Genomic DNA, 26,221 nt, shown 5'->3' on the forward strand with positions numbered 1-26,221 from the left:
CACACACACACACACACACACACACACACTCCAAGCTCTTACTAAAACTAAGAGGTCTTTCCTCCAGCTTAACATACTGGTCTTTTATCGTGTGTGTGTGTGTGTGTGTGTGTGTGTGTGTAAATAAAACTTCTGGATTGTTTTAAAGATGTTAGCATTTGATTATACATTTTGGCAAATAATCTCTTCATTCACTCAGTACCCATTCCTGAGTGAAGTATGGGGCAGGCACCAGAACCACAGAGGGGAGTGAAATGTAACCCTATAATCTTTCATTTATTAGTCTAGTCCCTTTCAAACAGACCTCACACTCTATGGAGGCAGCACCCATTTTTGATCCCTCTCTCAGACCCCAACATATAATCAAATTATAAATAAGTTCATGCAGATCTACTTATTCCTCAAATGCTACGTAATGAAGAGAGTGCTGTACTTCAGAGTGGGGGAAAGCAAATATTCTTAAATTATTTTTAAAATAATAAGTATATTAGGCTTGGTGGACTATACAGTCCTGATATGGCTACTGAATTCAGCCATTGTAGCACACAGGAAATATATACATGAATAAGGATAAAACTTTATTTAAAAAAAAAGTGGTATGCCATATTTGCCCCACAGTCCATTGTTTGCCATAACCAACTTTATATAATTCAACATAAATGAAAGGCACATATCATAAAGAGTTCCAATTAAAGTTCAGACCGGTAGTTCTTACCCTTGTTTGAGGCATCAACTCCTCTGAAAATATGAATAAGCATTTCCTCTAGAAAATACGACTACAAAATTTTGCATTCAGTTCATCAATTCTACAGCAGAATGTATGTGCCATTTGATCTGTAATAAGTTTTTCACAGGAAATTAAAGGTGTATCTCCCCAACACAGTAGAAACTACCCTGTTTCCCCGAAAATAAGACAGTGTCTTATATTAATTTTTTCTCCCAAAGTTGCACTAGGTCTTATTTTCAGGGGATGTCTTATCTTTCCATATGCTAGATCTTATTTTCGGAGGATGTCTTATTTTCAGGGATACACGGTATCATATTCTCCCTTAAACTACAATGTAAGGTCCTCATCAGAATTCGAGACACAGCTGAACATTCTTGGAAGTAAGAAATGTTCTGCTATTCTCTGATCTCTTTGTTCCATCTCGAAAGGCAGTCCACTGACTCTCCTACATGCCTGTCCCTGACCCCTTTGGTTCTGCATCTAAGCAAGGAACCCTGGAATCACCTCCATCTGTGTGTTAACACACATTTCCAGCCCCCACCTACTGGAACATTCTGCCCCGATATGAAGACTCACCAGTAAGCAGTGCACAGGGTCCCCCCTTAAGTCCGTGTCCGGCGCCTGCAGCAAATGCCAGTCTCTGCCCTTGTTATAGGTGATGAACGTCTTCACTTGGTTGTCAATCTTCTTGTTAGCCAAGAACATCCCCTTTATCCCTGCTACCTGGGAAAAATGGACATGGCTGAAAAATCCATCTGTTTGAGAAGAGATGTATTTGTTTACTGAAAAGAACAGAGCCAGACTGTTTAATTCAGCAGTGAGCACTTGTCTTAGAGGAAAGAGAGGGTGAGGATGGTAGATGGAGGGGGTGATGATTGAGTATAATGACTCCGTGGACAGTGGGGCAGAAAGCAGCAGACCTGGGCCCCTATGGTATGGCGTGGGAGGGGGGGGATAATGCAAATGTGACAGAGAATTTTTATTGCCCGGAAGGTAGGTTAGTAGTAGCGTGCTTAGAGATAAACTCTGGTGCTTTCAGTTTTGCTATCCAACAAGTGATCAATAAATAGAGGCGATTTTTATTTTATGTGTTACCCCCAGCAACCAGTCTTAAATACGTTATTTCATTTCAATCTTGTAACAGTTCTCTTGGGTAAGTATCACTTATTATATGTTACATGTGGGGAAACTGAAGCTCATCCATGTTAAGTGAGTTGCCCAAGGTCACACAGCCAAAGGAAACACTGGGCACACAGGATAGTAAGTGGCTGGGATTTCAACCCACAGCTCTGTGTCTGCACAGCCCATGCTCTTAAGAACTATCTAATTCATGGTGCTCTCTAGAGCCGTGGGCAGTTAGAAGAGGTCAGCGAAAGCTAATGATCCAATTACTTTTTCTTTTTCTTGTAAAAAATTGCTCTACTAAGACACCAAAAAACACTGAGCAAAAGATAACTGCTCTTAAACTTAAAGAGGTAATAATCTCCCTACATTGTTGACTAATCCCTCCTCCATGCCCATAACACTGTTGTTCCCATCATAAAGAGTCCTTATTAATTATTTGGCTCTGATAATAGGACTGCCTTCTCTGTTCTATAAGCTACAAAAGAGGTAACAACTGGTAAGTTGCCCAAACTGCTCTAGTAAATCATTAAGGATGCATTCTATCTTTGGGTGTTTTGGGGTTTATTAAACACCTTCATGCATATTTTACCCTGCTTGGAATTATGACCACCCAGGAAAACTGGAGGGCAGTGAGGAAAGGGCCTGAGATATGTTAAATTGTGCATTCCAATGCTATACATAGGTGATCTCTCTTAACTCTCAGTAAGCAGAACATATAGGCATTACTCACATGTTGAGGATAAGGAAACAAACTTAGATTAACTGGCTTTCTGTAGAACAGACAGGGATGAAGTGAATAAGCTCATGGGCATATTTGAGCCCATTTCATTTATCTCAGGCCCTTTATATTAACTTATAAAAGTTTTAGGCAGACAAATACAGCAATCATGATCCTTACCACACACCAAGAAGTATGTTCAGAACTTTATACATAAAAAAAACCTTCGATATTCACTGCAAACCTGCAACCACAGCTATTATACCCATTCTAAGGATGGGGAAACTGAGGTATAAACAAAAATCAGTGGTCTAAGATAACACAGCTAGGGTTCACTCCCACCCGAATTTTCTCACTTCCACTGTTCTTCCAACAACTACAGCTCTGAATTTGTCTGTTCTAAGAGGCTTGGTTTTAATCAATAGGGGATCCAGGGTTTGCCTTTGCTTTTGACACATTCAAACCTCATTAGCTTGTGCCTGCTGGTCTGGCATCTGGGGTAATGTAGAGTTGGGCCAACTTCATATACTTTTGGAAGACAAGGGTGTTAAGTAAGTAAATAACGGAAATGAGTGCCCAGTAGGAATGCTTTGAACTACTTTGGGGAACAAGCCTCACTGGGGGCAACCAGCAGCCGCCAGAGCAGCTTCTTGAACCCTCCACAGTGTGGGAGGCCTGCACTCGGGAAGCACTGACCCCCAACAATGGCATGTGAATTACAAATAGCATTTCCTTATCCACTCACTATATCAGCTCTTGAAGGGTGACACACTGGGGAAACCCATATTGGTTTTGCATATGTTCCGGAGGCTGCTACATATTTCAATAGAGCTAACCTGCTAGTTCTTTAAAAATTAAATGTCATATATCAGAATTTTCACAAAGTCGCACTGATCTTTCCTCCTCAGCCTACCCCTATAGGAGAAATGGCGCTGTCCTACCCATCAGACACGCGAGGAGGTTACAACAGGTGCAGAGGGGATAGAAATATTGCCTCTTCCACGAGTTTCATTGCCCATTCCCCTTCCTCAGCTGCTCCCCCTCTTCTGGTCAGAGCAGGACTCTGTACATTTAGCAGCAGGTTCATTTGCTTTGCAAAGCGGTGACTTTATTGGCCCCCAACTGCTTGGCATTATCAAAGGCCACTGGAGCTGAGAGCTGCGCTTTGTAACTCATCTCTGGCAGCCTGGCCTTCAGGATTATCCTGAGGAATAAAAACTGGGCAAACCCAGGGATAGTGTGACAAGAGGGGATAGATCAGGAGAGGGTCTGCTTATCTCTGTCCCATGGCCGAGGCACCTGCTCCATGGAAGTCCCATGTGAGGTGTGTTTGGATTGTTTGCCTCTTTGGACGTGTCTGCAAGTCCTGGTTTTGTTCTGAATGGAGCAGGTAATCACAATTCTGCATTGGAAGCTATAACCACAATAACAGCACCCCAGGTTAAATAAGTACTTAGGAAATGGTAGGCATTGCATGAAAGGCTTTGCAAGCATGAGCATCAGTTTGCCCATGCATTCTAAGAGGTAGAGTCAATGTTATCCCCACTTTCCAGAGGAGAAAAACAATGTTTTAATGTGGCCAGTCACTTGGCTAAAGTCATTCCCTAGAGAATCTTAGAACTGGACTCCAAGTCAGTCTAACGCTAGAACCTATACACTTACCTGTACTATTTCTTCCAACTTCCCTCTCAACCCAGATCATTCAGAGGGAAATGCCACCTATGGGTATCACACTTATAGGAAGCTGTCTTTTATTCACTCAGTAGTACATTTACTCAAAAGTTGCTCAGTAAATGTTTTTGAGCTCCTATTTATCATGCATTCTTATAAGTACTGGGGACATAGAACCCAGGGTGTCTAAACCATTACATATTCATTTAAGAGACCTTTTTTGAGAGTTACAGTATGCAAGGCTTGGGTTTCTTTGGTCTTTCAATGGAAGAAGCCAGTTTTCTCCTTTTATTTGTCTTAGTTACCACCATAGGGTCCTTTCTGGTCCCAATCTTTCACATGCTGCATGTGGAGGCTAAGTTGGGAAGATTCTTGCACAAAAGCTTTTGCTCTTTTCTGCCTCTGATGCTGATTGGGAGATACTTCCTCCCACACAATCTGACTCTGACTGAAATTACAAATCCAAAGGGTCAACATGTGAAGAAAATGAAAAAGATGAATCATAACCTGTGACAAGAAAAAGAACATATTCATGACCTTGATCTTTTGGTCTTTGAGGATAGGCTATGTTTTCGTTCTGAAGAGAGGGTCCAGGAGAGACAGAGTTAGCAGGAACAGGAGTGCCTCTGCCATCAGAGAACCCATTGTCAAAAAAATCTAATTGCCACCCCCCCCACCCCCGGCCCATGCCTTGATCAGACAGCACTCCCCTCCCAGTGAGACAATCACCTTCAATAATTTTATGGCACATTCCATGTCCTGTAATAAACATGTTCTGGATGGGACAGCTTTTTTCTTTCCCACTTCCTATGCTGGATTGTATGAGGCAGTCTTTCCCTAAAAAATCACAAGATTAGCTCCACCCCCATAACTGTGGAGCTTTCTCTTTGAAAGAGAGGACACCCATAACGTGGAGAAGACCCTATGTGCTTAAGGGAACACGCACAGTGTCTGTCATGGCACCCCATGTGGCTCACTCATGTGCGCACACATTCTGGGCATTCTGAATTTGCTGGCCAGGTGGCTTGACTGCCAACACAAACCTTTCCACTTGACTGGGTGGACTGTCATTGTCCATTAAGCCAAAGTGCTCTTCATCATCATTAATTAATATTTCCTTCCCCGAGGAGGAAGGATCTTGACTAAAGCTGTCAGACTCCGTCTCATCAAACACACCAGATGAACCCACTAGGAACCACACGTCGCAGACTCACTCGTCACAGCTCTTGCTCTGACCACCATCAGGCACACTGTCTTCTCTTAGCCTCCCTGCATGGTGCCATGGGAGCGCTGTGCTCTTCATGAATGACAGGATTTGAAGACACTTGTTTCTAGGCTTCTTTTACACAAACACATCACCAGACAACACTGGGGCCATGTTATAACACTATGAATTTAGCTACTGTTGCAGGCTCTGGACTTGGTTGAGAAGGTAGTGAGCAGGTCTGGAGCAATCATCTGCTCATTCTGTTTATGTTGGCTTTTCCCCAAACCACTTCCTTTTTCCAGACTAATTTCTTCTACTGCTAAGTCCCATACTAGTCATCCTGCCCTCCCATGTCCTTCTATCTTTCAGCTTTTACTTGGTCCCAATCAAACACAATCGCAAATAGTGATGTTTCCAGAGACACAAAATGGTTTGTAGTTAAGAGTTTGCATACTGTAGGCTTCAGATCCTAAATCCACCACTTACTATCTTTGCAATCTTGCAACAATGATTGTACTCTCCCTGCCTGCATTTACTTATGTGTGAAATGGGAGTAATTATAGTCCCTAATATATGAATTGAATGAAATATTCACTGATGGTTTTTTACATAGTGCTTGGCACATAATGGCATCCAAAATATTAGCTATTATTATTATTATTATTATGCTCTTTCATTAACAAAAATATGTTTCTAGTACTCTTGCTCTGTAGCCAATGGCTCATGTTTATTGATTCTCTTGAATGCGGTCCAAGTTCAATAAATAACTCATACTGAGGGAAATGTCTGGTGATTCCATAACTAAACCATATAATCTGTCTCCCCACAACACTTTGTTCCCAACATTTCCCTATCTCTTATCTCATCACATACACATTTTCTAGTGTAGAGAGAACTGCATTTGTCACAAGGGTCCGATGTGTGTGGGAATAGAATGATTAATTTTCATCAGAACTGTGCTTCCTTCTGCATTTCCCACAAAGTCTCATCAACAATACATATCCTTGATACACAGACTCGTCATACACCTCACATTATAGTTTCCCTCTGCTAAACTATATAGCTTACAGAGCATACAAACACAGGACTAGCAGGTAATTGGCAGGCATATAAAGAACACATACCAAGTTACCACAGTTACCCCCAGTGATGAGCAGACATGTACTAGTATTCTCTATCACCCATCACCTCCCATGCTGCTCATCTCTGCTTCTTTTTAAATCAGCTATGGATTTTCTGACTTTTCATTTATCTTTAATTGCTCATCATTCATTGTAATTCTATTGGGGAATTCATGCTGGTTGGTTCTCAGCTCTTGCTAGCCAGAACAATCACATTGAAGGAACACTGGTGCCAGGTTCTGTGTCAGCCAATATTCCTTCTATCTAGGTAATCAGAAGATCTGGCACTGCCATTCTGATCACATCAATTTCAATTCAAGTTGCATTGAACTAGGTTAATAAAAGAAAGACTCTTCTTCCCAGCCCCAGGATGCAGAATACCTTTACATAATGCAGTCACCCCACTGCTCCCAGTGACACTAATAAGAGCCAGCAGATCCTCTACAGAGAGTCAACTGCAAGAGACACAAGGGGAAATACAAGGAATTACCAAAGAATGGTTGCTATGGCTAGAGGTCACCCAGTTTCTTCTTCTCATTCTGTACCTGTATCAGTGATGTTTACATTCAGAAAACCACATGAGAAAACAACATTGGATTAAAATAACAGGACATTGCAAAATCATTCCTGTCCAATCCTGTCATCTTTTCTATCATCAAGGGACCAATTAAAATGGTTTCTATTTTGGAAGAAAACAAAATTTGTCCAGAGAAAATTTTCCATGTTGAGTTGAGGAGAGGGGAGGAGATAATGAGAAAGAAAATAATCCATCCCTTAGTCACAATCAAATACAATCCCAAATACTGATGTTTCAGAAAATGTATGTGTGTTTGTTTTTTTGTTTTTTTTTGGGGGGGGGGGGGTGAAGGGAGGGGGGAGAAAGACCCAGGACACAGACAAGATCAAGGAATCAAGCAGCTTTGACTTCAAACCAGCAAATGCCACACATGGAGCAAGATCTTTCCATTGCAAGTGCTGGATCAAAGCAAGACAACACATGGCATTTCAATGCAACACCCTTAAAGTTGAAATGTTTATAAGACATTTACAAATGAGGAAAGAAATGTAGCAATTTACACTTGTTTATAAGGAGACAGCTAGTTGGTGTTAAAGAATGTCATATGGCCATGCTAATTGCAATATGGGAAGAAGTAGAGATCTGACACAGTGGAAATGTGTTAGACATTTAAACAATGTGGGCAGATTTTAAAAATAGGACATTATACTGGGGCTCAAACTCATTTGAACATAATATTAATTATGCTATCTGTAATTTGTTGAGTATTTTAGGCACTGTTCACAGTACTTCAAGAAGATTAACTTGTTTAATCCTTAGAGAAACCCTGTCAAGTAGGCACCCTATTTATCTCCATTTTTTCAGTAAGGAAACTGAGTATCAGAATTTACTGGATATGTGTCAAGAATACATATCTGTGATATAGCTAGGATTTAAACCCAGAAAACCTGACTCCAGCATTTATACTCCAAGTCACAATTCTATCCAATAGTAATTTGAAACTAAATCACCAGAAAATGTAAATGTTTTCCCAAATACATGTTTAGTTTGAGGCTGAGATTTATGATACTATATTTATCTGGAACATAAGCAGAAAAGGAAGTGGAAGAAACTTGTGAATATATATAAAAAAAAAAAGTTTGCAGAGTGTTTTTCTAAAGATATACACACCCTAGACTCAATGCTAGTCTACCACAATTTCCATGAAAAAATCCCTGGACTCTGAATTTGGCATATACTGTGTTATCATGCCTTTGTACATACAGAGAAGTTTAACTACTGGAAGAAAATCCCTAAGAACTCCTAGAAAAGAATGAGTATAGACAGCATTCAGAAAATTAAAATGATACATTTAAATTTCTTCAGGGACATTGGTTTATATCTTTGACATACTGGATACGCATTTCTCCTTATACAGCCCTTTGACCTTCAGAGCTGATAGTCAGCCAAACAATAGCATCATAATGACTGCACATAGTTGAATCAGTTTGAGAATATTTTTCACATAGAATATAGGTATATGATTAAACACCCCACATTCTAAATGTGTTTCTAAATGGGTCATTATAATCCATTATAAATCATTCATAGCACAAGATAAGACTGACAAATGGCTAAAATCCATCCCAAAATAGCAGCTTTCTTTCTACCTAACTGTGCCTTAAATGGCCATTAGAGCATTGTTGTTTGCCATAAAAGCTAACTGATCCAACATATAGGTTTTTATTTTCAATCTTGGTCATTTTGACAAACAAAGGGCCCAGGTTCCCTTAAGGAGGACTGGGATACTCTGCTCTGTCCCCCTCAATCCATTATTTAGGAAAGAAAGACCTATTAATCTTATCTCACTCACTGTTCCTCTGAGAGGTGGGCAGTTAGCCAGTGGAGGTTATCTAGTGAGAAAGGTGTTCAAGTCCAAGGGAGTGGCTTCTGATGCAAAGCAAAGGTGTCTCCTCCTTTCCTTTCCTCAGACAGAGAAAAGGGACCACTGTCCCCTTTGCTCTACATCCTGACACCCTGCTGGCCTTTCAAGACTATTTTCATATTGCATGCTCTGTGAATCTTGTTCAAATCCTTCTTTTTAAACATATATGTATTTTTTTATTGATTTCAGAAAGGATGGAAGAGAGAGAGCGAGAGAGAAACATCAATGATGAGAGAGAATCAGTGATCAATTGCCTTCTGCATGCGCCCTACTGGGTAACAAGCCCATAACTGAGGCAAGTGCCCTGACTAGGAATCAAAACTGTGACCTCCTGGTTCATATGTTGACATACAACCACTGACAGACAACACCATTAGGCTCTTATTCAAACCCTTTAATTGCTTCACTGCTTCCCCTGATGGTCTCCAAGTCTTCTAGGGCTTCTTGGCCTGTGAACTTGGTGAACAAAAGGTCCTTCCCAGAACTGTTCTGAGGATTGCATTACAAATGTTCTGCAACTCACTCCCTCTCCCAAATAGAATGAGGCCACATAATTTGCTCATATCAAAAATGATGGAGGGAAGAGCCAGTGTTGGGCCTTCATCAGCCAGTCCAGGCACTGGAGTGGCTCAGGACTACATGTGCCTGTGACATACCTCATAAAGGTCGATCATGATATTGCCCTCAGGGCCTCTGCTACTCTGGACATTCTCCAAAGCCAAGGTGAAGTAGACACCCCTGGTGTCTGAGATGTAGAGGTTGTAGGTGTCGTTTTGGTTCCATTCTTGGACCGCTGCAAACACTTGATTCTCATCTGTGCTGATGACGTGCATGTCCTAAATAAAACACAGGAAAGTGAAGAGGAAGGATTTTATAAATGAACCTGACATGCATCCAAACAGCATAGAATAATGAGGAATACTAAAATAGGCACTTAGGCAACCATAAGGGAAAGGTAGATATTTTCCTTTCACGTAATTGTGATGTAATAATTAATTAGTTAAGTGTTATTCATGAATTTCCTTCCTCTTGTATGGGGTTAGGCAGCAGGGTCATGAGAAAATAGGAAAGAGAGATGCTTCGTAGCTCAGTTATAATTTAATTGTCTCATTAGATAATTGAAGAATACTTTCCCAAATATGTATGACTTTGGAGAATCAGTCATTCTGATATATTTGCAAAACACAACATGGTGCAAGCTCAGAAGTATTATATGGGGTACATTCCTTCATAAAAATCTGGAGGAACAGAGAGAATCCTGGCAAGTTCTGCATATCCCAGTGTGGTCCATGAACCAGTACAGGCAACAAGTGTGTTAGACACACAGAACTTCAAGTTTCACTTATTGAATCAAAATCTGCATTTTAATAAGTTCCATGGGTGATTAATATGCACAATAAAAATTGAGAAGCACTGCCCAAAGGTTCAGCAACCCCCAGAAGCCTTTGAGGAATAATGTTCACCCCAGAAAGCAAAGCACTAATCTTCATGTTAATGTGTGTTCTAGGACTTAGCTGCTTATCTAAACCTTTACTCTGAGCTCAGCAGGAAACCTTAAGTATAAAGGAAAGAAAGAGAGAGAGAGAGAGAGAGTCTGCATAATTGATGATGTTTTCAAACCCTAGTAGTCCTGGAAGATAAAAAGAAGGCAAAGGTAATGTGGGGGCAATGAGCAGAAATTCCCTGGGTGGGAATTTCAATTCCTTCTTCCCCTATTGAGAACTCCAGAGATGTGGATATTCAGAGAAAAGTAGATACAGACCAACACTTGCTGTCTCCTTAGGAGATGTCTGTCTATGTGCTGTTTGCTTAAGGTGGTAGACATTGATATAACTTTCAAAAAACAAAAAGCAAAGCAAAAAAACACATTATACATAAGCACAAAGATAGAACAACAAGGAAAGATTCTTGGCCTTTGTGTAGCTTCGTACTCAAGCTTTCCCAGATTAACCTTCTTCTACCCTTGAAAAGCTTCAGGAGATCTGTCAATCTTCCTTGGTCAAAAGTCCAGTACAGCAAAACTCTACCTTCCTTCTAACCTGACTTTCTCTCAATCAATCAACCAATCATTCAATCCATCAGCAATTCAGCTCTGACTGTGCTTTAGACGTAGAGGAATAAATGACTCCCTCTTTTTCAGCCTTGATCAAAATGAACTCAAATGATCCCAGAAGGAAGAAGTCTTTATCTATAGGACTTTGTATTCCTCAGGCCTAGAGCTGGGTAAAGCTTTTGTAGAATTAACCCAGAGTGGGAAGGCCAAAATAAATCCTTCCCATTGAATCAATGTAACCAACAACACAAACTAAATTTTGGAATAAAAGTGGGCCGTTGTGTATATCTGTCCAATGTCTATTTATATTTCTCCTGATAACTATCTCAATCTACTTTGAAAAATATCCTCATCCCTCTCAGACAAATTCCTCCTTAACCCAGTCTCTGTTATTTTCTTTCACCCTCAGGGCCAGAAGTGGGTTTGTAGGCCCAGCATTCAGAATATCTAATTTCCCCGATGATAGCAATTGGATCAGTGTTGAATACATAACCTTAGCAAAATCAATAACACATGAATCTGGAATTATTAGAGTGGGGGGAAAGCATCTCTTACTATTGGTTTGCAAACAGTAAGAATTTTCTAAAGTCTAGATCTGATGACATACTTTGAGGTAGAAGATGAAGTCAATCCTGAAAAAATAGTCGAGAAAGGTAGAGAAGAGGCCAAATTTTGTGACATTCTTTATCTTTGAATATGGACAGCTTAACAGCCTGCCCCACCTATAAAGTTTTTGGTTCAAGAGGACAATAGAACAAAATGATTTTTAAAAGTGGACTCTGAAATAAACTGCTGGAGTCCAAATACGGGCTCTGTAACTTAACTGTGAACTAAAATCTGTGACTCAGGAGTTCTCTTGGGCCTTCCATGGACAGGGGGGTGGGGAGAGGGGTGATTATATCAGCTAGGGGGTTCAAAGGATTGAATATCTGCTCCACTTGCTAGCGATTTTCAGTTAAAAAAAGCCCTTACATCCCCTTTGTTAATTAACCAAGATCCATGTGCCTTCCTGTTCACAGCCAATGCTAGGGTGCTCACTAACATACTCTACAAAAATTGGTTCACCCAAGGGTTTTGTTGCTCTCCAATGGAGGGAATTAGCTGTGGAAATTATACACGGGCCAGTCAACCATGGAGAGCAAAACCTTCCATGGCTCCCCATTTCCTATAGGATAAAGATCAGAAGGCTTACCCTGGCATTTAGAATACTCAATAACTACTCCCCATCCAGGTCCCCTTCATTGTCAGTGGAATACCGTGTAGTATCATCTCTCCATTCAAGTTAAGGTACTTCTGCAATAATCTGGCCCCTAAAAAAGTATTTCCTGTTCTTTTGGAGTCAAGGTGTGCATTGGTGCACCTCTGAAGTCTCGGACACAAGAGAAATCTCATTAAATAATCCCAGGGCTTACAGTACATCCTTTATACTATGCCACACACTTGAACCTTCAGTTTTTGGATGTAGACATATGAAGTGTTTATGTCACTCAGGGTACTAGTCATATAATCATAGCAGATAATAACAGCAGATTAAAGTGGCTACCTCTGAATAAGGACCAAGATGAGATGTCTTTCTCTCCATATAATCTAATTACATACACTGAACAATTTAAGAAATATATGTTTTTATTTTTTGAGAGGGAGGAAGGGAAAGGAAGAGAGATAAGCATCAATGTGAGAGAGAATCGTTGACTGATTGCCTTGTGTACACACCCTGACTAGGGAATGAACCCACAACCTAGGTATATGCCCTGACCAGGATTCTAACAGGTGACCTTTCAGTGCATGGGGTGATGCTCAACCTACTGAGCTGCATTGCCAGGGCCTTTGGAAAAAAAAATTGAAATGATGTTGGTCTTAAATATTTTAATTGGAAGATTTTACAAATTTAACTGATGTCTTTATTATTTCTTCTTGCCTACATCCACCTCTTCTATCAGGAAAACATGCTCTTTTACTCTTTATACCTGGTAGCAAGTTATGTTGAATGCTTTTCCTGGACCACAGAATTACAGATCTAGAAGTGATCCTTGAGATCTTCTACTACAGCCTTTCCCAAAGTCTGTTCCATAGGAAAGTACCAGTTGCATTGTTAGATTTTTAATACATTAAAAAATGGGTCTTTTATTAAAATGGTTTAATTAATTCTGAATTATATGGGTTTCTTGTTCATAAGACGTCCTAGACCTAGAGCCTTCAACATACCAGCTAGCTACTATTACTTTCCAGTCAAGGAACAAAGAACATATATATATATATATATATATATATATATATATATATATATATATATATATATATATATATGTTTTTTTTTTTTTTTAAGTGTATTTGGTCATAGGATCAAATTTTCATGAATCATCTCTAAGGATATTTTATGCTGAGTATCACATGTGAGAACATATGGTCTTGAGTCCAAACTCCTTATATTTAAAATAAGGAGTAAAAAAGAACACAAACAAAAACAGGGCAAGAGAAATTGGTAAACCAACCCAGGTTTCAAAGCAGGATCGTGGCAGATGTAAGTCTGGAATTCTGTTCTCCTGCTGTGAATCGAACAGCCTTTGCACAACCCATATCCCAGTCTGCATCGATCTTCTACCACACAGACAACTAGATCCATACTAATAATAATATTACCTAGCTTTTATAGAGTATCTGTCCTCCGAAATGCTCAGAGCACTTTCATATGTATTGCCTCATTTATCTCACTTGAGTAGCTCCGAATGAGCTCCCAGTAAGTTAAGGGAAGGAAACTGTCAGTGTCTCTTCCTGTCTGGTGAGACTCATGCGCTAACGGTGACAGTGATATTAGACTCTCCCCCTCCCCCTCTCTGGTCATCGTTACCATTATATTCAATCTGCGTGTGTGTGTTTTTGACACAGCTCCATGTAACTATGGTGTTTCAAGAACTGATACAATGGCAGTGGATGATTAAAGAAAATTTGAGCAGGAAAGTGCTGGTTTGTCTCAATTGCTTTGGGGGACACAAAGCTTTGTTCATTTCCAGCCACAGCAGGCCTTTGAGAGAGGGCCTTAACATATCCGCATCTTCATTGCGGATCACTCCACCAAGCGGGTTCTTTGAAGAGGTAATGGGACTGTAATGAGGCATCTCATTGCCTTAAATAGTACACATCCACTTGGACCAAAGGATACATTCATTTGCTATACATACTATATGAAGACGAGCTAAATTAATCACTGCCTTCTACCCTCAGAGCTCAGAGAAGCCTGAGTAATGGGACAGGCTCACGTGGGAGAACAGGGGAGGGGGAAAGACAGTTGGTGATTCAGGTGTAAAGTCAAATGTGTCCTTCTAGATTGGCTCCATGCCACCAGGGGCAACTGTTATCAGTGATCTGCGTGATGGCTCTGCCTGAGAAATGCAAGATGTGTGTTTCCTCACATTCTCCAATAGGTGCAAGGATGTTTCTTTGACTTTAAACTACCATTCCTGGGGGTCCTCGGGTCAATGGGAATATTTTTCGTGGTGTCCTCAGCTTATCAAAATTTGGGGCGATATGACTATCTTCTAATAATAGGATATAATGACTTATCCCAAGAAAAGAAAAGTATAATACAAAGAATGCTAGTTTGGGAGTCTGGTGGAGACTTAAGCGCTAATACTGCTTCAAATAAAATTTAGTTTGGCTGAGACTTATTCTACTTAAAAAATGTAATTCTAATGGTGAGCATGAGATGAGTGACTTGAATCTATTTACTAATTTTGTCCCAATTCCCTCATACATTTTGAACAAGGGTATAATTCTTTGTATTGCATTGAGTATACTTCTCCTCTTTAAAGGTGTTGAAATATTGTAAGCCAACTGATTTGCTGGTCAATCAAATAAACAACAATTTATTTCCATGCTCAAGAGACAGAAAAACCAGGTCTGTTGGACGTAGTGAGGTACCATGTTCACCTTTCCCAAAGACCTTTCTAAGAGTTTATCAAAGGAAATTTTAACAACACTCAGTTTCCCTTTCCATACTAACTTTACCCAATTCTCATGTAGGCACACCCTACGGCTCTAAGCTCTTGTCTCTTTGGTAACAATTTTAAGCCAAGTCAAGAGCAAGGAGGATTTAAATGTACACAGGTAGAGACATATAGTTAGTTCTGGGCAATTACCACTGTCATGAATCTCTTAGAGGCTGAACATAATAACTACTAACATGAATATAGTTCTTTGCAGTTAATAGAGCAATTTAATGTGTATTATTATCTCTAATGGGCTGAGGTTTACAGCTCACCTTTCACGATGCTAGGGTTGAGGACAGAGTGATGGCCAGAAGGGAGAATTCTGCCTGGAGAAGCCAGAGCAGCTAGCTACCATTAGCTCTCCTAGAAGAGGAGCTCTGCTATGCCCTTGTGTGTTATATCTGTCACCTGACTTCCTGGGCAGCGTGCTGGTGTTAGGTCAAGACAAGCATACTACAAAGTCAGGGGTGAAAAACACAAGTCATAACAACTCCATCAAAAGAAAGTGCTTTATGTACTTTGTTCAACACAAAGGTTTCAAAGCTGATCTGTAACTATATTTACACAGCCCCTGTCTTCCAGCCACACACATCTCTGTTGCTCTAAAATCAAGGTCCAATGCATTAACAGTTTATGGCAACTCTTCGTACACACAATGGCAGCAAGACCACAGATCTGAAGCTTTGAGCTCCCAAGTCAGCTTGACCTCCACTAGGTGGTGCTCCATATTAACGCAGTTCCTCAGAGTGTGTGGAGAGAGCCAGGGACTGCCACAGTTGAGGGTCTCTAACTCGTATCAGTCACTGTTTAGAAAGGCGTGTATCTTTGTGGGAGTCTGAAAAATTGGCTGTGACTCAGAACTCTAAAGACAACCTGTCTCAAGTTTCATGGAAAGAGAAAGCAAAGGCTGGATACCATATAGGTGTGTCACCTCTCAATAATTAACCCTTTGCACTCTGCTGTCCCCTCTCAAGGGACATCGGAATTCTAGCATATCACTTGGATGTCCCCTCTCAGGGGGGACATTGCAGTTTATTAGTGATTACGGGGAATTGAGTTAATTCAACGCACGTGTCCACTGCAAAGTAGCGTCGAGTAGCTGGTAGCCAATGTCCAGAATGGTTCGGAGTGCAAAGGGTTAATAAGAAAAAATTTGAGATAGAAACATATACCCATTGCATTGAAACACTGTGTATCCCAAGTGTATTTTCTGTTTTGCTAGAAAACCAATACCTACTGCTTGAAAATCTTTACTATTGAAAAGCAAATATGTTATCAATTTATTTATTCAGATGCTCCTATAAAAAGAATGAGAAAAAGAGAGAGAGAGAGAGAGAGAGAGAGAGAGAGAGAGAGAGAGAGAGAGGCCAAGTGAATTTGAGAAACAGAGATGATAGATGAAAAGAAATACATGACAAGATGCTTAGGAAAGAGGGTGGTGACAGCGCTATGTGAATCGGAGAAAACACTAAAATGAAGAAGATTCAGGTCATACCTTGGGCAGAGCGTACTTGGGCAGCTTCATCTGGGCAAAGGCATTCCTTTGGTAGGACACGTAGTAATGCGGCCGTCCTCCAGATGTCAGCTGGACCAGAAACACACAGTTGTAAGAGGAGCTACTGTTAACAGTTACGGGCCCTGGAAGAACAGCCACTGAACAAGAGGAGGTCGCTGCCAACACATCAGTGTGAATCGTTACCGTGGACAAGTGTAAGGAATTGGCTTTCCGTCCAAAAACAACTTGAACAGTGCATGTGAGTTGGTCAGAGGCCCAGATGGAACCCACTGGACAAAAATACAATTCTTCAATTTGCACTGTGGCTCAGAAGCCAGGAAACATTTTCAGTGATTGTAAACTTTTCAAGATACAAGCCTTGAGGGATATTGGATCAATGTCCATCAGCAGCCCAGCTATCCAGCCCCAAGACTGTGGCCATGCAGGCAGTACCCAGTCATATCAGAAGGAAGCTGTCTAGGACCCACATCTCTGGGCACTGATTCCAGTATGTGGCTGTGACATTGACAGCTGGGAACATGTCCAACACATACCAGGGCTGACTTGTTAGATGGCTCAGAAATCTCTATCTCTGAGAATGGATTCTGAGCAACCTTCCCCAAGTTTGTCCAGCACGGAGTCCAATGAAACCCATGGGTGTGAGGGAGGGTGAGTAGGGTGTGGTTTCTACCTCAGCATGAGCACCATTCCCTGCAGATTATTAAGGGTGCCACTGCCAAACTCTCTCTTAGTTGTCACTCGCCCCCGCCCCCCCAGGCTTTATTGAGATATTATTGACATTTACCAGCAATTTTCAACCGGCCTATCCCCCAAATTTTAAAAATATGCAATACCTGACTATTTAGTCAGGGGCACTTACATCTTTTCCCTTAGATTTTCAAATTAAAAAATGACAACAGCCAACACAACAGTGAACGAATCATAAGTTTACCTAATTTTTATCAGGTCCGCAAGAAATATATTTTTTTGTGTCATGGAATTGCAGTAATTAGTTTATGTGTGCAACGAGATGAAAAAGGTTGAAAATCACTGACATATATAAGAGTGATATGCAAAATGTGATGATTTGGTACATATATATTGTACAGAATAATGACCACAAATAAGGTTAGTTAACACTCCCATGCCTTCACTTAATTAAGGTTATTGTATGTGTGTGTGGATACCATTTAAGCTCTTAACAACTTTCAAGTGTGTAATACAGTATTATTATGTATAGTCACCATACTCTCTATTAGATCCCAGAACTTAGTCATCATATATTTGTAAGTTTGTATCCTTGACCAACATCTCCCCATTTCCCTACTTCCTAGACCCTGGAAATCACTAATGTACTCTATTTTTGAGTTCCTGTAGCCACTCTTAACCCATATAAGTTTCTGAAGTTTGAATGTCAGCTGGAGTTTGCATAAATATACTTTGGGTGACTGTTCACCAGACATATAAAAACATGTCTAAAATATTCATCAATATGTGGCCAGATCACCTCCTAGTTTTAGTAATGAGTTGAAGGATCATTCACAGCGGCATGGGTAAAAAAATATGAAAAACTCTAAATGCAGAACTGATTCTTATATGTAAGACACATATGAAGATTATAAATAGTTATTAGAAATCATAAAAAAAGTTTCAGGAAGCAACACTAAGAGAGAAATAAATTAGAGAGAAAACCAATGTGTGTAACCATTTCAATGTCACTTAATAATTCAGACTGAAGTTATCAGAGTTCTCATTACTCATTTCCCTGAAGAAAAAGAAAATGTGTGTGTGTGTGTGTGTGTGTGTGTAATCATTTGTGAGACATTTTTAAAGTACATAGGCTGATGTTAGGCATTTTGAATATTTATTTGCTTCCTCAAATTGTTGAATTAAATATTCTAAATTATGGTTTCTTTCTAAAATATAATAGTGTGGTTCAAGCTTAGTGAATCATAAGTATTTGTGTTTGTAGGTATACATATATACATATATAGAATATATCTAGAGAGAGTATATACACACACATACTCTCACACACTAGCTAGCAATTATATCTTTACCATTTTTAACATGGAAAGAAATATTGAATTTTTAGCAGCATTTTCCAAATAAGCCTAAGAAGTTCCTTAAAAGCTGAAAAGTAAAGCATTCTCGCTTCCTGTCTCTTCTAAACATTCATGAAACCTCAGCTACTCAAGCAGTTTCCCACCCTCTGAGGAGGTGCCAAGCCTGTCTGAATACATCTCATCTAAATTATCTTCATCCTAATCACAGTCAGGGCAGGACAATAAAGGCTGATTACCATCACCTTTCCTCTGCTCCCACCACCTCCCGCCACCCCACTGCTTCCTCTTCCTAGCTGCTTCTCTATTTTTAAACTGGATAGGCGGAGGAGAGAGATGGGCTGGCCATCCTCCTGGTAGGAAAAGATGGACATTTCTGCTCAGCCCTGCTGCTGGCTGCTGGGAGCTCCTCAGCATGCAGAGGAGACGGATGAACAGCATTCTGAGCTGCGCCTCCCTGACCCCTAACCCAGGCTGATAAGGTCCTCCACACACTGCCCAAAGAAACTCATTAATATTCTGCGAGTAGAGGAGAGCTGATGCTTGGTAATGTTCCTTTTGTTGAAAAGATAATGCTTTTTGTTCTTTTTTCCTTTCCTCTAAGGGAGAGGAAGCAGACAAGCGGGGCTGCAGGAGGGACAGAAAGAGGAAAAGGTCTTTGAGATAATCAGCAGAAGTGGATCTTTCCCACCTGAACAAACACGTAATCATCCTGCACAATCAAGGAGTCCGGGTCAATGTAGCCTGGGAAAGGTCTATTTCTGTTGGCATCCGTGCAGTTCTGCATGCGGCAAGTCAGGTATTGCGAATCTGGGGGGAAAAACACAAAAAACAGGAGGGTGATATATGCACACACAGAGAATTAGAGTCTGAGTGTATATTGTCTATTTCCCTTGCTCCCTCCAACTATGTAAATAAACCTCGCATTCTGTTAACCACATTATTGTTGTCATCATCATTGTTATCATTATTGTCATTATGATTTTACTCACTTGCCATCTCCCAGCGCCTCTGCCATCCTAAACACTAAATTCTCCTTAATTCATTTCTTTCCCATTTAAACCAAATGAAAGTATTTTCAAAAACTGGCATTAATACTTAAGCTTTCTTTTTATTTTATTTTACCCATTATGGAAGGGAGAGGATGAGAGAGATAGAAACATCAATGAAAGAGAGAATCATTGATTGGCTATCTCCTACAAGCCCCCTACAATAAGAGATCAAAGCCTACCAACTCAGTATGTGCCCCGACCAGAGTCAAAGGGCAGCCTTCCAGTTCAAGGATCAATGCACAACCACTGAACAACACTGGCCAGGCAATACTTGTGCTTTCATAGTATATTTCCTCACTAAGCTTCACTTTGACCTTTGATTAACAAACAGGGAAAAGCACACCTATATATGCAATCATCAATCATCTCATGCTAGAGTACTGCTGTCATAAATAAGAAGGCTCAATGTCAAGATAAAGGTTTTCCTTCTACTACTAATTGGAAGTGAAACAGAATACAGAAGGGATTCCTGAGTCAAAAACATTGTTCTCATCTTGTAGATGAATAAATTAAGACCTCAACTCCCATCTAAGACGCTAAGCCAGATGATAAACATATAATAACTCATAATTTTGGTCTTTGTTGGACATAAATTGTAACAGGGAGGCTGTCCTTGCTTTTAACCACAACTATTCTGTTCTCTCTACTATTCAGATGTCACTTCGATATTTAAAACTCCTTTTACCTCTTTAGCATTAGAATAAATTCAAACCCTCCACTGTCTACTGACCCAATATTCTTCATGGTAATCCCATCTTCTCCCCGCTGTGATTCTGCTAATCTGTCCTACTTTATGTTCAGAAAGTGGGCCAAACTTCCTACCACTTTAAAGGCTTTTCATATGTATTTCCTCTACTTAATATGTTCCTCCTGCCTTGGCCTGTGTTCGCAGTGGTTAGAGTAGGGGTGTCGAACTCAATCAGAGAAGGGGCCAAAATCTAAAATCCAGCCTAAATCGCGGGCCGAATGGTTTACTGAACAGTCATAAACTGTCATTGTGATGGAAACGCAGCGGAGTGCAGTGATGACAGCGTGGTGCGGGCCACATTGCAAGGCCTGGCGGGACGGATTTGGCCCGCGGGCCTTGTGTTTGACACATGTGGGTTAGAGTGTTGGCCTGCGCACCATAGGTCTGGGGTTTGATTCCAGGTCAAAGGCACATATCTGGATTGCAATACATTACTAGCACATAGTAGGCAATAAATATTTTTTGAAACATGCCTCTTTATTGGAATGTATCTTTTCAAATGCAAAAGGAAGTCATTTTACTCTTTTGATCCTTAATGAATTTGATTTTAACACATCAGTGACGTATGTAAAAATCCCTTTTTTTTCAAATAAAATAAATCAATATATATTTATTTACATGAAATGGGGGTAACAATACCATATACAGTTGAATACAAGGGTTGATTAATTTCCTTTAATTAAAGTTCTAGGACCACATTTACGAAAGGAACCTGGGAATCTCTGAATTCTACCAGGAGAGTCACTAGGGGCGGCCAGCACATGTGCTTCATCTGAACAATGACTGATGGAGGAAAACTTTACCCTCAACCTTCGTCCATCTGGCTGCCACATGTATAAAAGACAAATGGGGATAGCTCTCAAGTCCTTTAATCCATCTACTTCTAGTTCTGCTGTAATCACTTCCAACAATAAACTAAAGAGCCCTCTACTGATCTTTTCCTATCCTTTTTTACAGACATTATAATAGTCCTATTTTAGGGCATAACTCAAGGTCTTTGTCCTTGAAGACAATTTCTGGGACTTAACCCTTCCAAGAGTGGTGCTCCGCATAGAACACAAAATCTCTACCTCACAATTTCACAGGCCATCAGATTCTTTTACAATGTTTAGTTCTGTTTTTCACAAAGGTAGATGGGGTCATAAAAACAATGGAAATTGGTGACTATGAGACTTGTGCTTGAGTTCTGTCTTGGTGTGGTCACTTATTTAGCTGCATAGTTCAAAGGAAATCACTTGGTCTTCCTGAATCTTGCCACTTTCATTCATAATGGAGATGCCAATGTCAACTATCTTGTAATGTGGCTGTAAGAATTAACTGAAATAAATAAAATATATGCTAAATGTTTTGAAACTCAAACTTTTACAAAGGCCAGTTGTTATTAATATTGGTAAAATTCCTGTTTTCTCTTTTGCTCTCAAATATTATATCAGTCTTGGGCACATAGTAGGTCCTTTAAAAGACTGGTTGAACTGAATTTGAGTACTCTAGCCATATCTCTGTATCAGGTACTGTTGGTGACCTGTCCAATAGCCATTCCTCCCTGTTTCTTTGCTGGAAAGGCCAAAATGGATTTATTTACTCATCCTTTCCAATGTTATTGAGAAGTTCCCATAATCCTCTTGGGTCTATTCCTATTCAAGGTCTACCTACTTTCTCACCACTGATTGGTTTAGGAAGGGGCATTTAAATCAGGCCTAGTAAACAAAAATTAGGGAGTTCTTTTAAGGAGCTGCTATTAAAAATCTTGCTTCTAAAGAGTATATAAGGTTTTACAGCAATGCTTAATATAGATTACATTATAAACAGAGGTTACTAATTAATAATGTTTTATCGATGTTCATTTTTTAGTTTTGAAAAATAGACCATGGTTGTGTAAGATGTTCACATTGGGGGAAGCTGGGTAAAGCTGTATTGTCTCAGGGAACTTTTCTGTTTATTTAAATTTATTCCAAAATAAAAGTTTCTTAAAAGTAGGTTACCAAAATATGTGCATATGGACCTGATTTTGTGCCAGGTGTATATATAGATATGTAGAAGTATGTTTGCACAGGAAAAAATGAATAAAAGATATATATGAAATGTCAACAATAGTATAGAAGCAGCGACGTGAGAGAAGCAGACAACCGCATGCAAGTCTCTGGTCAGCACCCCTCATCTGTGTGGGCTAAGGGGTCACCGGGGGCTTGCTGCAATGACCCCGTCCTTGGGCTGACTGCACAAAATGTACAATTGGGTGATACAACAAAAGTCACAGGGAAAGGTCTGGAGAGCATTTCTTGCTCAGAGTGAAATTTCAAGCCCAAGGGCAAGGCTCAGTGTCATGCTGCCTGCCCTTGGTCAAGTACTCCTTGTTCCTTCCCTTTCCCCTCCTAAAGGGAATGGAAAGAAGCTGGCTGTGCTTCCTAACCAGGGACCAATTGCTCTCACCCCCCTCCCCTCAGGCTGGTGGTGATAGCATTAAGTATGATGAACTCTTTTCATATTCAATTCCAGGGAGTGCATGATGTGATTCCATAGGAAGTATCTTGTAATTTGGCATTAATTAACGTCAATTAATGTGTGCAACTGCTCGACTTTAGAATTAATTTCATTACTTTCCCCACACAGATGTTTTCCTTGCCATAGGTAATTAGGACACAGCGCGGCTCTTTTCAAGCATTCTCGCTCTGCAACAGCTGCTGTTTGGAATCATGGAATCCCCATCCTCCCAAATGCGTGAGGATCTAAAGGAAGCTGCCTTTCCCAGGCCAGGCTTGGAGCAGAGGAGCAGGGGGTTAGCCTCAACCTCAGAGCCTGATCTGTGAAGTGGGGATAAAGAAGAGCCATCGTGCTTGCGGCTGTGACATCCTATCTGGTAATATGCAAATTAACCATTACCCCATCACAAATATGGCGGTGCCCATAGCCAAAAGATGGTGGCGCCCAGTCCTCTCAGTCCCAATGGAGTCCCCCAGTCCCATGGGGGCAGCCACTGAGAGTGGGCAGCGTGAGCAGCCTGGCAAAATGCTTGCTTTGTCTCTGAGGCAATGAGGCAAGTGTTCCGTGCCCAGCCATGGATGGGCCTCTGGGCCACGGAGAGCCTCTGGGCAGAGGGTGGGTGCGGAGCATGGATTCGTGCACAGGGCTAGTAGTTTGTAATAAGTGTGTTTGGACCAGTGCTTGGCTGCACTGTGCTTAAACAGGTGCCTGTGGTTGTTGAAGTCCTCCCTCCTCGATTACCAGGACTGCTCACTGTGTCTCAAGGGAACCAACTGTAAAGTATATTACAGACATTTCTACCGAAGTTAGTGTTTGGTTTAGGTTCAAGTTTTCTTAAGTAACTTTTCAAAAAGCCTTGGAAAATAATCTCCTTGAATAATAGGTAGCCACTATGCTGGGCAGGCAGTTTAAGGTGGTGGCCAGGGCAGAACTGGTCTTGATCTTGGTACCCAGTGCACAGGCCAGCCTGCCTGCGGCTGTGTGGTCCTGCATGCTCTCCCTCCTGCTGCAGTGATGTTCTAGAACTAGATCCCATCTCCATATCCAACAACTGTATGACTCTATGGTCACTGGCTAAGCAATACAATGAAGGTTATTTGAGTTTTAGAACAAAAAAAGGATGTCAAAAAACAGATTATTACTTTATGCCCTGACAGGTCTTTATTATGCTTTATCCCTTAAAACCTGGTTCCTCCCTTTTCTGCCCAGAAAAAGCTCCCTGATGCTTGCAAGTCTGTGACTTCAGGCCTTCTGCTGTGTCTAAACATCATGCCCACTCCAAGCAGAGACCCTATGTTCATTCACAGAGTTTCCCTGGTTTGACCTGTCTTTTCTGGTCATGCTGCTCTGTCCATATTCTTTCTGGGCCTTCTCCTGCAGAGTTTCTCCTGAAGCTCAGACAGACTTCTCCTTGTCTCCTTTGATGGCATCTGGAGTAGCATTAACCTCCGGAATAACCAAAGGACCTCTCCTCTGGGTTAGAAACTATTCTAAATAGAGCACTTAATTTTTCAAAAATTGAGAAAGAGATACTTTTTGTAGGTGAAGCACTTCAGACTTAAGGATGAGATTTGTAGAAGCTCATATGACAGAGCAGAAGCTATACCTCACAGATCTCCACAACTCTATCCATTGATTCTCTCAGTCAACAATTTTTTTTCTTCATATGTTTTAATACTCTAAAAGGTTAATTTCAAACAAAACCATAAACTGTATAGGCAAGTATGGGTACTGTGAGCTATAGTTATATCCTTTATTGATTCTTCTTTTTATTCATTGTATAGTTTTATTATTTGTCTTAGAAAATTCTTATTAAATGTTCCCACCCAACACACACAAGTGTGCATGCATGTGGGCACACATGTGTCGACATGCTTGTGCTCATGCCCATCGAAGCTCTAGAGCCCTCTCTGGCATGTGCCAGTTAGAAACTGAGATCCTCAAAAGTGAAGCTCTAGCGGCCCCTGAGAGAGTACACAGAGGAGAAGACATTTCTGTGAAAATTACACACTTAGACCAAATGGTTTTCTTGGGTGAGGAGCTCGTGGCAATGATTTCTTCTAGAAAGTCTCTTGATTTTGGTCCAGTGTGACTTTCTAAACTTTGCCTTTGATTGTTAGCCTTTGGACATTCAGGAGGCCACAACTACTACAGAGAAAGTTCTGAGATCATATTCTTTCACTAAGCACAGGGCTAGAAATTAGAAAAATGAGAGGGAAGACAGAAGCATGCCAATTCCCATGCAGATGCCCTCAACACTGAATATCATACTTAGACTGTGGTAGTAGTTTGGCAAAGATCCATAAGTACAATCCCTGACTTCCATACCACTGTCACTTAAATAAGCAAAGACATATGACACATTTTGTTGCCCTCTATTCTAGCCACCTGGATTGCCTGCTATCCCTCACCATGCCAAGCGTGCCCATACTCCATATCCTTCACATGTCCTATTCCATCTGTCTCTTCCACCAGGCAGACACACAGCCCTCTTCCTTACTTCCATAAGGAACTGGCTAAAATATCAAATGTCACCTTACCAGATATTCCCCTGATTTGCTTTTCTTTCTAGAACTTATCACACCACCCAGCATTATCCATTTGTTTATAATCTGTCCCCCTAAGTAAAGGGTAAACTCTATGAGAGCAGGGCCTCTACAGTGGCCCCTGCTATCCATCATCCATGCCTAGAAGGGCTCCTGCTGGAGCATACATGTCCAACAATATTTATTGAATGAATGAATAATAGGTCTGGAGTGAGCCAGACCTGGCTTCAAATTCTAGCCCCGAAGCAACGGCAAAAACATTTAATCATTGCAGGCCATGTTTTCCTCAAAGTTAAAATGAGGAAAATAACAACAGGGCCTACTTCCAAGAGTTGGTGTAAGTAGTGCTGATGAGAAGTATCTCAGGCAATTATAGGAATACAAGGCAAGGGACTAGCATCAATGTTGCCTGAGTACATGTAGGGGAAGGAGGAGATGTCTGAGAAAGTGCTCCAGTCTTTATGATGCTCCTTTTTTTTTTCCTTTTTTTTTTTTCTTCTTTAAAGCTGGACTCAGAAGCATTAGGAATTTTCCAAATACTTGGACGTTACCATACACACATATTATGCGAACTGGTGCTGCTGGGCGCTGGGGATCCTGAAAGCCCTACAGAAACCCAGACCTCTGTGCTGGAGTTGAGGCTGGGGGGATGACAGGTGTCTCTTGTGCACTTCTGCCCTCTCATCCTCAGGATGGACTGCAAGGGCACAGGTCTCTGCACAGATGGGTGGACAGGCAGGATGCAGGGGAACAGCACAAACTGGGCACGAAGTACCGGATGTGAGAG

General features: G+C 40.8%; 1 protein-coding gene across 4 annotated transcripts in view; it reads right to left on the minus strand.

Annotated features, from left to right (window-relative positions):
* The window catches only part of SORCS1 (sortilin related VPS10 domain containing receptor 1), a 434,488-nt gene that overhangs the window by 84,944 nt on the left and 323,323 nt on the right, over window positions 1-26,221 (minus strand). For all 4 annotated transcript variants that reach the window (XM_036438961.2, XM_036438959.2, XM_036438958.2 and 1 more), the window contains exons 7-10: window positions 19,299-19,417; window positions 16,545-16,634; window positions 9,667-9,846; window positions 1,304-1,450 (exon numbers count right to left, since the gene is read on the minus strand). In XM_036438961.2, the coding sequence (XP_036294854.1) occupies window positions 1,304-1,450; window positions 9,667-9,846; window positions 16,545-16,634; window positions 19,299-19,417 (536 nt within the window). The remainder of the gene's footprint in view (window positions 1-1,303; window positions 1,451-9,666; window positions 9,847-16,544; window positions 16,635-19,298; window positions 19,418-26,221) is intronic.

This window comes from Pipistrellus kuhlii, unplaced genomic scaffold (assembly GCF_014108245.1).
Source record: "Pipistrellus kuhlii isolate mPipKuh1 unplaced genomic scaffold, mPipKuh1.p scaffold_m20_p_15, whole genome shotgun sequence".
NCBI classification, from domain to species: domain Eukaryota; kingdom Metazoa; phylum Chordata; class Mammalia; order Chiroptera; family Vespertilionidae; genus Pipistrellus; species Pipistrellus kuhlii.